Raw genomic sequence first — 13,671 nt, 5'->3', positions numbered from 1 at the left:
TCCACATTTATCAAAGAGTTGATTAATTAAGCAAGTTGTTAAAGGATATCAAAAGGGTAGTTATGCTACGGATAATAGGAAGACAGTTACACCTGGTTTATTAAAATAATTGTTTTATATGTTAGAAGGGTTATGTTTTTCAGCCTATGAAGTAGTTTTATTTAAGTCAGCCTTTGTGTTAGCATTTTGGGGGGCTTTAATGATAAGTGACTTGCTAGCTTAGACTAAGACAGTTTTGGGGGTTTAAGATTTTTTTTTTGTGCCTAATGAAATTAGGTTATTTTTTCAGAAGTTTAAAACTGACCAGTTGGGAAAAGGTCACTGTATCTGTTTAATTGGTTTTAATGATAAGGTTGTTTGTCCTGTGTCTACTTTTAGTTCTTTATTTAAATTTAAGGCCTAAGTGTTTTGGTCGTTTTTTTGGTTCATAAAGATTCTAATTCTTCCTTAAAATTAAAATGTATTAAAATGTTCAAGTGATGTTTATTAAGGTTGAGTTTTAATGCAGCTGATTATGGTTCATACTCTTTTAGAATAGGGGCAGCGAGATTGGGTTCAGGGGAACAGGTAATAATAAGAAAGTAATCTCGATTTTGGGAAATGCCTTTGTGAATTGGGCGGTAAATGAGCCTTAATTCATCCTTATGGTTCCCATCTGGGTTTGGAGGTCAGAGGTAGTGTTGTTTGGTTGGGCCGATAAGGTTTAAGATGGGGTGAAATTCTCCCTTGGTTGTTAGCCAAAAAGAACACTGTAGGTAGGAGATCAGTATATCTGTCATTCATGTGGGTGGGAATGTTTTAGAAATATGCATCATTTATATGAAGGTAATGCATCAAATCAATAGATATGTGGTGCACATGTTTCTGGCGATTTGAAATTTCTTAGACCTTGAGTACCTTGTGTAGTCCTCTTTCCCCCTGTCTAAAGGGACTACCGGTACTGTTGTTACCTGTCTGTCTGCCAGAAGTCCTGAGACACCGCCTCTGGGATGATCCACTGAAATAATCCACTAGAAATAATCCCACCACAATTATGTAATAACAGCTTTACTGAACACATATATTTTATACCTCTACCACACAATATATAACACTCCCAACCCCCATACACCAAATGAGTGTCCCCACAGTACAAAGGGTGTTTGGCACTGTAGGCGGACGCTCACAGAGGTATGCAAGGGAGACTGTTATGGTTAAATTAAATAAGGCTTTTATTGCGCCTGTTTCCTTAACATCAGGAAACCATCCAAATAGGGGTAAACAAAGCTTCTATTCACTTGGGAGTATTTCTAGTGAAATACTATGCAGTCCACAATTCCCTTTAGATAAGCATGTCTACCAGCCCCAAACATATATCATGAAATGAGCAGATATAAAAAGTCTTATAAATGAAAGTCTTATCTGTTCCTTGTGGTTTGGAGGGAAAATCTTCTCTGTTCCTGGTTGCTTCCTTTTCCTCAGGGTTTGTCAGCATTCAGGTTTAGAAGTTTCCCCTGTGTCTTGCAAGCAGCCTCTTCTGGTAGACTCAAGACGTCTGTCCCCATGTCAGTCTCACAAGTTGTGAGAGTAAGGGGCAATCTCCCTTCCTGTCTCAAAAGACAGGCTTTTCTAAGAAGCTAATCAGGCAGGTGGTGTTGGATAATTGACTACCAGCAGTTAACCACCACACTGCTGGATTAGAGGCACATTACCTGAACAGGGATAACTCCCCTGTTACAGGCACCAATACCCTGATGTCCTGTTACCCCAATGTCAACGCCCACCCAAAAATGTGTATGGTAGCGCTACCCGTGATCCGTTGGTTCACTTTAGTTGAGGTACCTGCTGAGTACTCCCGCACCCGGTGCGGCTGACTAGCAACAGGGATCCTGATGATCGAGTAATGTCGTTGTCCATGAAGGCGTCCACCTCTGCCTGAGGTGAACTCCAGTAGGTGGGTCTCACCTTTGAGAGCCTATGATAGTACTAGGCCGCAAGTCACCGTGCGGCGTCTTCACTAGCACTGTCCGCTAACTATATGCACATACTGGGCAAATCTCCCTAGCTTATGGGTTTCCCTGTAGCAGCCACGATCTGATATGTGAGTGGGGCCTATCTCGGACCTAAAGGGTAAACTAACCTAGTCTGGATGCCACTGACACCCAGACCCTACTTTCCCTTTCTCTGTCCTGGCTCCAACTGCCTAACTGTCCTAACTGTCCTAAATACGGGAGCCCTATTGGCTGAGCTGTGCTATGTCATCCGGCTGCCCCAGGAGTTCTTGGGAGTTGTTGTTCCCCTATTAACCTCTGTTTGTAATGGCCGCCACTTCAGGATGTCCACTGCACATGCACAAAGTGAACCAACATGGCCATCGCTTCAGGATGTCCACTGCGCATGCGCATGGTGAACCAACATGGCCATCGCAACGTTTGAGCCATTGCACATGCGCTAAACATACTGTGCATGTGCGCTCACTCACAACATGGCGGCACCCCGCAATGGGAGCCACCGCGGACCGCGGGCGACTCACTCGCCTCTCCATACTCCCCACCTCACTCCTGCAGCTTCCCTGACCAACGACACTCTTTCCCAACCAAAGCGGGGTAAGCGGAACCAACGAGGAACCAAGTGAACGGAGGGGAGGGACCAGGGGGACACAGGCTTTGGAGGTCAGAGGTAGTGTTGTTTGGTTAGGCCGATAAGGTTTAAGATGGGGTGAAATTCTCCCTTGGTTGTTAGCCAAAAAGCACACTGTAGGTAGGAGATCAGGATATCTGTCATTCATGTGGGTGGGAATGTTTTAGAAAATATGCATCATTTATATGAAGGTAATGCATCAAATCAAAAGAAATGTGGTGCAGATGTCTCTGGCACTTTGCAATTTCTTAGACATTAAGTAATTGGATTGTTTTTTTTTTTTTTTAGAATTTAAAACCTCTCAAGAGAGAGGTAGGATAAAGCTAATCAAGGCTATTTCTGTTTATGTTAAATCTTGAAATAGTTTTTCTATTCATCACATGGATTTGGAGAATGGTGGTAGAGAGCTTTACAAGAATGACTTCATTCATTTACCGTCCAATGGTATGGATATTTGTAATATTGGTTTACAAGGAGATATTGACGGGGCCTTCAACTTGTGGGACCTCCAGAGCCAATTTGATGTTTCAAATGGCTTCAGGGTGGCGGTTATGTTAAAGTTTTGGTGTGATACATTTAAGCTCTTGGCTGGGAGGCAGAGAAATATTTGGTACGATATTCATATATCTCGTTGGTTACCTTTTATAGCAGGAAAGCCAATGTTGGTTTATATTTTATTATTAAAGATGAATGTTAAATTACTAAAACTGTTGCCTTTACCACCATTTCCATAAACTACTGTCTGGTCTCATGATTTATTTTAAGTTTAAAGGGCACATGTGTCCTGGGCAGGATATATATGTTTGGCTTAGTGAACATGGCTGGCTAACTTTTCTGCATTTAATATTGTGGCCACATTTTATTATACGTGTGATTGACATACTTTCTGAAAACACATGCTTTTATCGTTTTATAGTTACACAATCAACTAGGTCAACGGTAACTATTAACGTTTAACCAACTCTCTCCAGTTCATAATTCCTTCCTAGTGCAAATAATCTGATGTGAATAAATCAATGAAATACGTCGGCTTGCAACCATTATTTAAAATGGAAATCAGGATACACCGACTTAATAGCTTTCCCCTGGTGACTAATATGGGCCTCAGAATGTGTGATGCACACTGCTTCTTTGTCAAAAATTAGAAATGTTTTTATGGCCTGTGTATATAACAAAGACTAGCTTTGCTATTGGTAGAACACTGTCTTGCAATCTTATTGCTGTCGTTGTTTAATCAGCTGGCTATTACTGGAGTCACAAAGCACCTCACTGCCTCACATAGGCGTAGATCCACTAAACGCTGTTAAATCAGGGAACCTGAAACAGGAACAAACACTTCCCCCCCTGACTTAACATGATATCCACATACTGTAGCTAGTGATATGCAAAATAACATGAAATAACATGAAATTACTAAGCGCATTGGTGTTACGGTAATATCATATAATTTCATTGTAACGCTATGTTATCTTAAAAATAGCCCATGTAAATACATGTGCAATGATAATATGTGGCTTACACACCTTTTCAATTTTAATTAAAAACAATGAATTATTATATTGTTAAGGGAAGTATGAACATTTATTTTCAGGCCATCAGTGCATTCTTGGGTCAACCTTTGCATAGTTGTGAATGGTTTCAATGTTCTCACGTAAAATAATAAACAGTTACGTAATTTGGGGCTTCAAGAGAGCACTGATTGTATTGTATCATTTTAGAAGGGAATGTCAAAGTGGTAATTATTCTGTAGTGAATAAAAAAGAAATATCTGTAATGCATCAGTACATTTTTTTTGTTCATATTGCAAACACTGAATTTACATTATATGTGACTATTTTAAATATAAATGATAAAGTAATAATATAATATAGTAAGGCATGATTTAGAACAGCGGTGTGCAAACTGGAGGGAGCGCCCCCCGGGGGAGCGGGAGATTTTGCTGGGGGGGGCGCGGGCGGTTACAGAGACCCCGCACTCTTCCCCACGGCATTTAAATTAAATGCCGGGGGAGACGTGGGGCCTCTGTAACTTACTTACCTGCTGCCAGCCGGGTCTTCGGCGATGCATCGCCATGGCAACGCGGCGTCAAATTACGCCGCAGGGTCATGGCGTGACGTCACATGAACCCTGCACGCCGGAAAGAAAGGTAGGGGGGGCACCGGGGAGAGTAGGCAGGGGGGGCGCAGCGCGAATAGTTTGTGCACCCCTGATTTAGAAGAAGGCTGCTACCTATGTGATTTAGACAAATACTAATTAAGGAATATAAAAAAAAAGAAAGAAAAAGCAGAAATGCTTGTCTGAATTATTATTATTTTTTTTAGAAATAAAGTTATGAATTAGAGGATGTAACAAGTACATAATTTGAAGGACAGAATCTTACTTTATTTTTCACCTTTTCACCTATGCCTTTGCCTTTTAGAATATTAGGCAAACAACTCATCTTTCCAAAGGACGAAGGCTTCCAGCATTTTCAGAGTACGACTCCCAGCTCTGTCTACACAGGATCTTTGCCTAGTATTGCAGAGAGCAGCGGGGATCTAGAACAGTAAGTAGTGTTAATATTTTAAAAACTGTATTTAAATATCAACACTAAAGAGGAAGCCTAATGGTAAGAACACTGCCTGATTGAAGCGGGTCAACCGGATTTTAATCTTGGAGTTCGCTCACCTTGTGACCAATGACTTGTGACCTTGGGCTTTTTGTGGAAGTGACTAAATTCTATGTACAGCTCTGTACACATTGTCATTGCTATGCAAGATACAATATGATGGGTATGATCACATTATTAGTACAGATGTAGCAGACATAGCGCAGTTAGTTAGCAAAAGCACCCAATTTTGCACCTCGCTGATCAATTTAATTGCAATTGCAGGATAACACGTTCAAACTTGCGCCCGCAGTAACACATTAATGACTTACATCTGTATACTAGCATTGCCTTTCCAAACAAATGTAAAGTTCACATGATGCATCCTTTATCCGGCGTATCACCTGTTTTTCCCCCCAGAAATTCATAAGAATGTAATAATTTACATTTGAAGGCAAAAGGGGTGCAATTGTGGGGCAAAGATAGAGCACTGGACATAACATGAGAATAAACTCTAATTCAAAACAATAGGTTTTTTTTGTTTTGATTCAACTGGTGCAGATGTTTTTGTTTGATGCATCGGCCTCAAAGTATTCATGTTTTGGGTTACTTTGCAATTTTAAATGTCCCGTCACATGGGCCACATGGCTTCCTTTTGGTGCGTATGATGCACGATTTTTAAACCGCCATATTGTGAACCCAGCCAAGGCTCCTACCGACATCCAACATGGAGGTACGTATCTCGGGAAGCTGGAGGTCCCTAGAGCTGAAATCAATGTGGTTCAGCACCAGGGCCCCCGGCTTCAAACCTATTTAAAAAAAAATAAAAAAGCATAGCCGAAAGGACTGCTCCTTTAATACTGTCACATTGTCATAGGTCGGATTATTATTTTTGCTTTTTTGAATGTATTATGTCTCACGTTAAAGCAATTCAATCATTTGTTGTTCTTTTTTTTTTTTGTCTATAGGCTCAGCATTTCAGGGTCAAAACTTGTTCCCACAGCTTCTCCATTGCAAAAAGCTTTAGAGTCCAGTGGAACTTCTTTGATTTCTGACTCGTCTGCCTATTCATTCCTTGAGGAAGAGATCTATGATGTGGATGGCAGTATTGAGGAGTATCTTGCCTATGACAGCAAAGAGCAGTAAATATCACAATATTCTGAACATAAATAATACATGAAAACACAAGATGCACATTTCTTCTTAACATGTTTGCTGAGATATGTGCACTGTATAAAATCGTACATTTATAGAAGGTCTCTTATATCGGACAGTGTTATCAAGAAGGAAATTCAGAGATGATGCCTAGTAATGAGGCAGGAGGAGTTGCCGTGATACAGTCAGGAAGACGCTGTGCTCCACAAGATGTTGTTGCTTGTGTGGCAGGATGGCCTCGCGGCAGGGTCAGTAAGACGTCAAACACGGTGTTAGGCTTAACTATAGTGGTTTTATTATCAACAAATATCACTAAAGAATGGATACACCATCCCTTTAAGGCAAAATAAATCATAAAATAAACGCCTACTTCTTCATAGGAGACTGACTAAACAGAATTGTGGCCCTTTCTAGCAGGACTGCCAACTAAGATGGTTATCAGCCCAAAAACCTATGCTGCAATACACCAGTCCAAAAAGATATAACAGTCCTTATGTAAATGAAAGATATAAAGTTCTTATCTGGCGTTGCAGGGGATTCCCTCCCTTGGTCTCCGTGTAGCTCCTGCAGCAAGCCAGGAACGCTGGTTCCGGGGAGCAGGCTTTGTCCAGCCCGTAGCAATCTTTATCCTGGGGGGGGGGGGGGAGTCACAGCTGGACCCCGCAGTCTTGTTTCCTGCAGTCCTAGGTTCCAGAACAACAGGGTCCCTCCTGGTTGGGAGAAGCCTCTCTACCCTCCTGGGGAAAAACTAACTCTCTGTCTCTAGCAACTTCCTGCCTTATAAATCTCCTGCTGATTCAAGAGTCCAGCCTGATTGATTGCAGGTGCATTTAGCATCCCCAGGAGGAGGTTAACTATTTGTATGCTGGAATCACACACACCCCTCACTTCAGCATACCGAGTTAGTGACTCCGTCACACTTGTTATTACAAAGTTGCCTCTCTCATTCAAATGCTTTACTGATTTATAAACCCACAATGTTTTTACCCATACACATGGCCCCCTCCCCCTGTATTTACTCACAACACCTTCCCTCTCTCTCCGGTTTTACTCAACATCCTCCCAACCCCCTTGTTTTACTCACAACATCCTCTGGTCAGTGCCCAGCTGGTGACGCAGGAGGCCCCAACAAGGCGGTCAATATAGGAAGTTGGATGTGACTTCTGGCTGGGCCTAACTTGTGTGTCCCCTCCGTCGCCTAGTCGGTCTGACATGGAAATTGCACGGAACCCTTTAGGAATGCCAGCCGAAGCCGGGTTGAAAAACACTGGGATAGACAAATAATAAATCATGTTGTATATTTTTCCTCCTCAATAGTCCTAGGGCTCTAGTATTCACAGTGCCAGAAAGGTTAAGTACATTTATGTGTTTGCACCTTAAAGGCACAGTCCCATATACTGTAGGACCAAAATGTACTAATGAGTAATATGTCTAGTTGGTTAAAGTATGTTTGAAGGCCAACCTCTTCTCCCCCCCCCCACACCCACAAAAAAATAGACATGTATCAATACTTCAGACAAAGGACTATCTTGTGTCACTTTACTGACTTCTCAGGATAGACCGAATGCTTTTTATAGGTCAGACCATTTCACTAGAGCTCTATATAAGTTTCTATTTAGAAATAATTTATAATGGGAAGTAATTTTGACCAGAGTTTGTTATCTGCTCCTGATTTATGCGGGAATCTACTGTAGTTAATATTTTGAGCTCTCCTGCAAACATTTATTCATGTTGCTGTCTGTATGGTGAACTCGTATTTTGGGGTAATAAATCTGAATTTGCTTTAAATGATCAGTGATGATGAGGGGTTGGATGAAAAGAAAGCTCAGCTTCACCGAAAGAGGAATAAACGGGGCATTCCTCCTGTCTCCCCTGATGCCTGTATCAAAGACGCAGTAGCTGCAGAAGTATTTGACGACGCCTGGAGAAAGTTTGTGGAATCTTTGGAAGAACTAGTTATAAAATCTTGGGAAGAAACATCAGGTATGTATCTTTATGAGAACTAAAATTCATATGCTGAGCCCGTATTGCATTCTGTAAGGTATTTTTGCACAAAAATTTGATGGCACCTATAAATAGTTAAGTACACCCACAAGAGTAGGTTGTGCCCCTTGCTTAAGTGAACACATTTGACTGATCACTGGAGATACAGTACATCTTGGTAATAAACACTTGGGTAAACCCTTTTATATCCATATGTAATACCCTTTCCCCCGGCCAACAGAAGAGGGTCCACACCAAAGTATCCCAATGTCTGTTTGATGGTGCATTAAAGTGTAGGTGATTCTCAGGGACTCTTGTTACCTTATACTCTCAGGGGTTGGCATCCGTGCAGACTGATGACCAATTGAAAGAAAGAGGGCACCAGGAACTTTTCTGTAACTTTATTATAACAGATCAACAATGCAACTTCTTCTTTAGGATGCTCACACAACATCCCCACAGAGGCACAATTCTTTGCTTTGTTGTCACATCATGGCAATACATTTGCCTAAATGAATGTTGATGCTCCCACTTCCACGGGGACCCATTGTCAGGGTGCTCTCATGTTTGAGACTACACACCCTATTCCCCTAACATAGCTTAGTGCTCCTGAGTTAAAAGCAGCTGGGAGCCTATCGCTCTGGCAGCTATGTGGAGATACTCTATGGTCCTATCATGGAGTGACTTGCCATCCCCTTTTGTCGGCTGGATGCACCTGAAGGTCATATAGGGCAGGGGTGCGCAAACTGGGGGGCGCACTTGCTTCTCTGTGGCTTGCTGCAGGGACGGGGCCTTGCTGCGGGGCAGGGCTTCTCTCTGCACACAGACAACTCCTCCTGTCTGTGTGCAGCAGCTACGGGACTGAAGTAGGAGTATGCTTGTGACTTACTATCCCCCCCCCCAGGGGAAAGTGTGTGTGTTGTGAATGAGTGTGTGTTGTGTCTGTGTTGGTTGTGATTGAGTTTTGTGTGAGTGTGTGTGTTGTCTGTGTGTGTGTGTTATGTCTGTGCTGGTTGTGATTGTGTGTGGGTTGTGTCTGTTGGTTGTAATTAAGTGTGTTGTGTGTGTTGGTTGTGATTGTGTGTGTTGTGTCTGTGTGTGTGTGTATGTTGTGTCTGTGTGTGTTGTGGTTGAGTATGTGTGCTGTGTCTGTGTTGTGATTGTGTGTGTGTGTTGTGACTGAATGCAGCGGGGCACAAACTGGGGGGCGCAAGATTATTTAGGGGGGGCGCAGTCGGCGTTTGGCAAAACCTGGTGTGAGCAGGCCGGCAGACGCTGTGTGTGGGAGGGCGAAAAAGCAGTTCGCGGGCGGCCATGAAGCTGCGTGGGCGGGCAGCCGAAGATGTGCGCAGAAGGCCGAACAGGATAGTGCAGGTGGCGGCCATGTGATGTCAAACGCCCCTCCTTCCGTTGTCTGCTCTACAATAGTGCTGTGGTCCTGCTCTCCTACTCTGGCCACCTGCTTCGCTGCAATCCTCTGCAAGGGAAAGGGTAGGCTGCCACTATATCAATCATACTATGAATGTACAGAAATAATGTAAAAAAAAAAAGTGAAAACACAACATTGAAAACGGGGAAAAAAACAAACAAACAATACTGTAGGTAGGAGTTTGGATGACACTGGGGACAGGAAACCAAAGAGCAGGGAGAATAAAAGGCAAATGGGAGAAGGAAAAAAAAGGAGGGGAAGGAAAAAAAGGGGGGGGGGGAGAGGGAAGGGAGGTAGCAAAGAGATGGATAAATGCCTTCCCAAAATGATTGTGTTTGTGCATGTACGCTCTCTCAAGCTTGGTGCTTGGGGAGACAGACAAAATTGACTTTGAAGCGCGCTCAGCATCAGTAAATGCACACACACACACACAACAACACAAAAATAGCACCAATCCACGCCCCCCGCTAGTGCTTGCAAAATTATGCAGGACACCCTACGCTCATGCTTGGGGTGTTGGTGATGTCACCGCTCTCAGCAGCAGTGTGGACGCAGCCTTATTATGCTGTCCCATACCACCCACGCTGCCCCATTAGGCCCCGCTCTCTCCTGCCCCTATACCGCCCATGACACCCCTGTTCTTCCTCCCTGCTGGAGCCTGCGGCCTGAGACCTCACCTGAACTGGTCTGTCCTGCGCGTCGTGGCCCAGTCTGGGTTACCCAGGGGGAGGGAGGGGGAGTTAGCAGGACGAGGCTCCGGTGGGAGAGAAAGACAAGAAGGTCCTAAATGCAGGTCAGAGCCGCGGGTGTCTGGGGGGGAGGGGGGAGGAGTGGTGGTGCTGGGGGGGTGTGTGTTTTGCAAATGAAACTACTTTAGATATTGATACATGCACCAAATTACAGTAGCTGTAATTACTAGTAGAGTCCTATCAGTGAGTATATGCTATAGATCAGGGTGGAAACAAATATACATCATTTCGGAACCAGGCAGAATTTTCAGGAGCCAGAGTTTTGCTGAGCGGCAGGGGGTGAAGGCTGCTGCACAGTGTGTGTATTTTACATTGACAGACACACACACAGGCACACACTCCTGCCACACTGTCAGAGGGCAGCCCTAGAGTGCTTTGCTCCCTCTACTCGCTCCTACTTGTTTGCCGATCTACAACCCCTTCCCCCTGTATGGCAGACTAAGCAGTGCAGGGCTGATAGACCTACGCAGTCTAGCTTGGTCTCGCTGGCATAGCAGGATAGGTTTTGCTGTTGCCAGTCCTGGCTTTTACTGAAAGGTCAGTCAGCACTGCGCCATAACATAGGTGCCAGGATTACATTTCTAGCCGTCCGGGCATCCAGGATTTTTCTATCCCTGCTATAAATCAAGCTATTATAATCAACATCACTATAGTGCATCATGTTAATTTTTGGGGGTGCAAGACCCAAAGTGGATAATGGGCTTTAAAACAGAAGTTCCGCCTACTCATTCCTTGTCAGATGTGAGTTAGAAGGCAGCACAATACAAGGTAAATTGGTTACCAACTACATTCCATTTCCAACTACAGTACTATTCGGACAATTGTAGACAGCATTGGTGCAGCTTGACCTGCTAAGCCTCATTTTATTTTTAGGCACAGTATATCGAGCCCCTTCAAGTAAAGATGTCAGAGTGATATGGTTACATAATCATATATTTTTGGGAAGCCATTGTTCATTTTCCAAAACATTGCTTTATAATGTAGCTCTGATTACTGGAACTTGGGAATAATGCTCCTGTTAGAAGTTAGCCTCAAGTGTAAATACTGTAGTACATACAGTATTTCTTCATTCTGTACAATGTATGCTATCTGTAAACAGACTTCTGGAGCAAACATTGTAAAGCTACTGTACTAGGTGTCTTAAATAATAAAACAAATATTAAGTTGTCTGAGTGGAGAAGGATGTCAAATGCTTTAACTCTATGTTGCTAAGCAGACACTGAATAAAGTTTACGTACATATTTTGTTGTTTGATAGCATTGGGCACTATCTATAAACTGTGTTACAGGACGAACATGCAGTGAACATTCAGTACAACACATTTATTGCATGATTGCAGATTTAAGCTTCATAGACAGAGTGCAACAAACACAAAAAGAAACATGTTAAAATACAAAATGGTTTGTTAATGGCCACTCGATGTACTGTACTGTATTAAGCCTCTGAAACACAACTAAGGCAAAAACAAATGAGCTTCCTAATTGTGGGATTTAAACTGAAATAATATCCCCGTGGAAGATAATGTAGATAATATTTTTTATGATAAGTACAGTACTGGGAAATGCAATAGAATATATAATAGAGGGTGTGTGTGTGTGTGTGTGTGTGTGTGTAATACCTTGTAGGGTTTCCCTCTTGTTACACTGTATTATGTAAGGAGGGGAGGGGGGGTAATATCTTTTAGGATTTCTCCCTCTTGTCACACTGTATATTACCGGCCTGTTATTACATTAATTAAATGAGCACTTTCATTAAAAGCCCTGGGCTGATTTTTTTTAATGACATCGGTAAAGTTGTTTCCTTTGTACTACTACTACCAATAATAATAATAGTAATACAGTAATTATAATTAACACATCCCCCCTCTATACTGTGTGTGTGTCTCCCCCAATTTGTGTCTCTCCCTATGTCTGTCTGTTGGCAAAAAAGCATTGAATATTTGTATTAAAAAAAAATATGCAACTTAGTTTTTTAAAAAACGGAGGTGCGCTCAGCCCACGTTATAAGTGGATCCGCGTTGTAGCAGATAGCGTTATAACGGGGTTGAGCTATACTTGTATTTTGCACTCACCTATTTACATCAAACTAAAATTACCTTTTTAGTAAGTGGATTGAGGATTAGGATTTCAAGACATCTTGAAATAACACTTATTAACAAATTAATATCTAAATATCACTAGGACAACTTGCTTATATATGTTTTGCCTGACCTGGTGCTCTTAAGGACTGTACTTTGGAAGTCCGGGTGTAATGCGCAGTGTGGGGTTCTTATTTTTCTGATAGGATCACAAATCTATACTTAACCAATGAGTGAGAAGCGTCCATTTACTAGTTACCACAATCTATAAACTAAATATCTCCATCTTTACTCTCTCTCTCTCTCTCTAGTCAGCACTGTACTTTACCAACAGGAGCAATAACGGTTTTAGCTTGGTGTAGGTGGTGTGCGCACAGTGTAAACACCGGAGACGTTTTTAGGAGAAAAAAGGTAGGCTTTATTAGTCAGCAGCTTTAAACAGAAAACAACATTAGAGCAGAAAATAATAACCAGGCCTTACCCCATGTTGGGGACTGACCAACATTCTGCAATCCCTGACTGAGGACTGGAAGGCTAGGCCTCTTACCAACCTTTGACACAGTCCAAAGAGAGGTACCTGTGAGCAGGGTTCTCTCCATTTCAGTCCAGGGTCTGTGGGGGTTCCCTCTGGCGGGTTCCAGGGACCGCTGCTGCCTGGAACAGTCTCTCTTCTCCTGGGATCTCTCTGGCAGCACAGACTCTTCTGTGCAAAGGATTCTCCCTGCAGTCAATGCTGCAGGCTTTTTAAAGGAGCTAACGAGCCGACTGAGCAGGTTAATTAGGCCATTTTCCTCTAAACCAGTACCGAGCTCGAGCTCTCCACACAGATTTCCTGCAAAACTACTTTGACAGGGAAGGTACCCTGTTACACTAGGCCTAACTTTTCTATCCATATGTTTGTTTCCAGTCCTCAAGGAACACTAACAATGCAGGTTTTTAGTATACCCCTGCTTGAGCACAGGTGGTTCAGTCAAAAGGATTGGGCCATCTGTGCTAATAAGAGGATATCCTTAAAACCTGCACTATTAGTGGTAATAAAGGACTGACGTTGGGCACCTCGGCACTAGGGAAA

General features: G+C 42.8%; 1 protein-coding gene across 3 annotated transcripts in view; it reads left to right on the top strand.

Annotated features, from left to right (window-relative positions):
* FAM149A (family with sequence similarity 149 member A) overlaps nt 1-13,671 on the top strand; it is a 126,961-nt gene that overhangs the window by 97,771 nt on the left and 15,519 nt on the right. For all 3 annotated transcript variants that reach the window (XM_075610122.1, XM_075610124.1, XM_075610123.1), the window contains exons 5-7: nt 5,039-5,164; nt 6,175-6,348; nt 8,157-8,344. In XM_075610122.1, the coding sequence (XP_075466237.1) occupies nt 5,039-5,164; nt 6,175-6,348; nt 8,157-8,344 (488 nt within the window). The remainder of the gene's footprint in view (nt 1-5,038; nt 5,165-6,174; nt 6,349-8,156; nt 8,345-13,671) is intronic.

The sequence above is a fragment of the Ascaphus truei genome, chromosome 1 (genome assembly GCF_040206685.1).
Source record: "Ascaphus truei isolate aAscTru1 chromosome 1, aAscTru1.hap1, whole genome shotgun sequence".
Classification (NCBI taxonomy): domain Eukaryota; kingdom Metazoa; phylum Chordata; class Amphibia; order Anura; family Ascaphidae; genus Ascaphus; species Ascaphus truei.
This window is presented reverse-complemented; position numbering and strand designations above follow the sequence as displayed.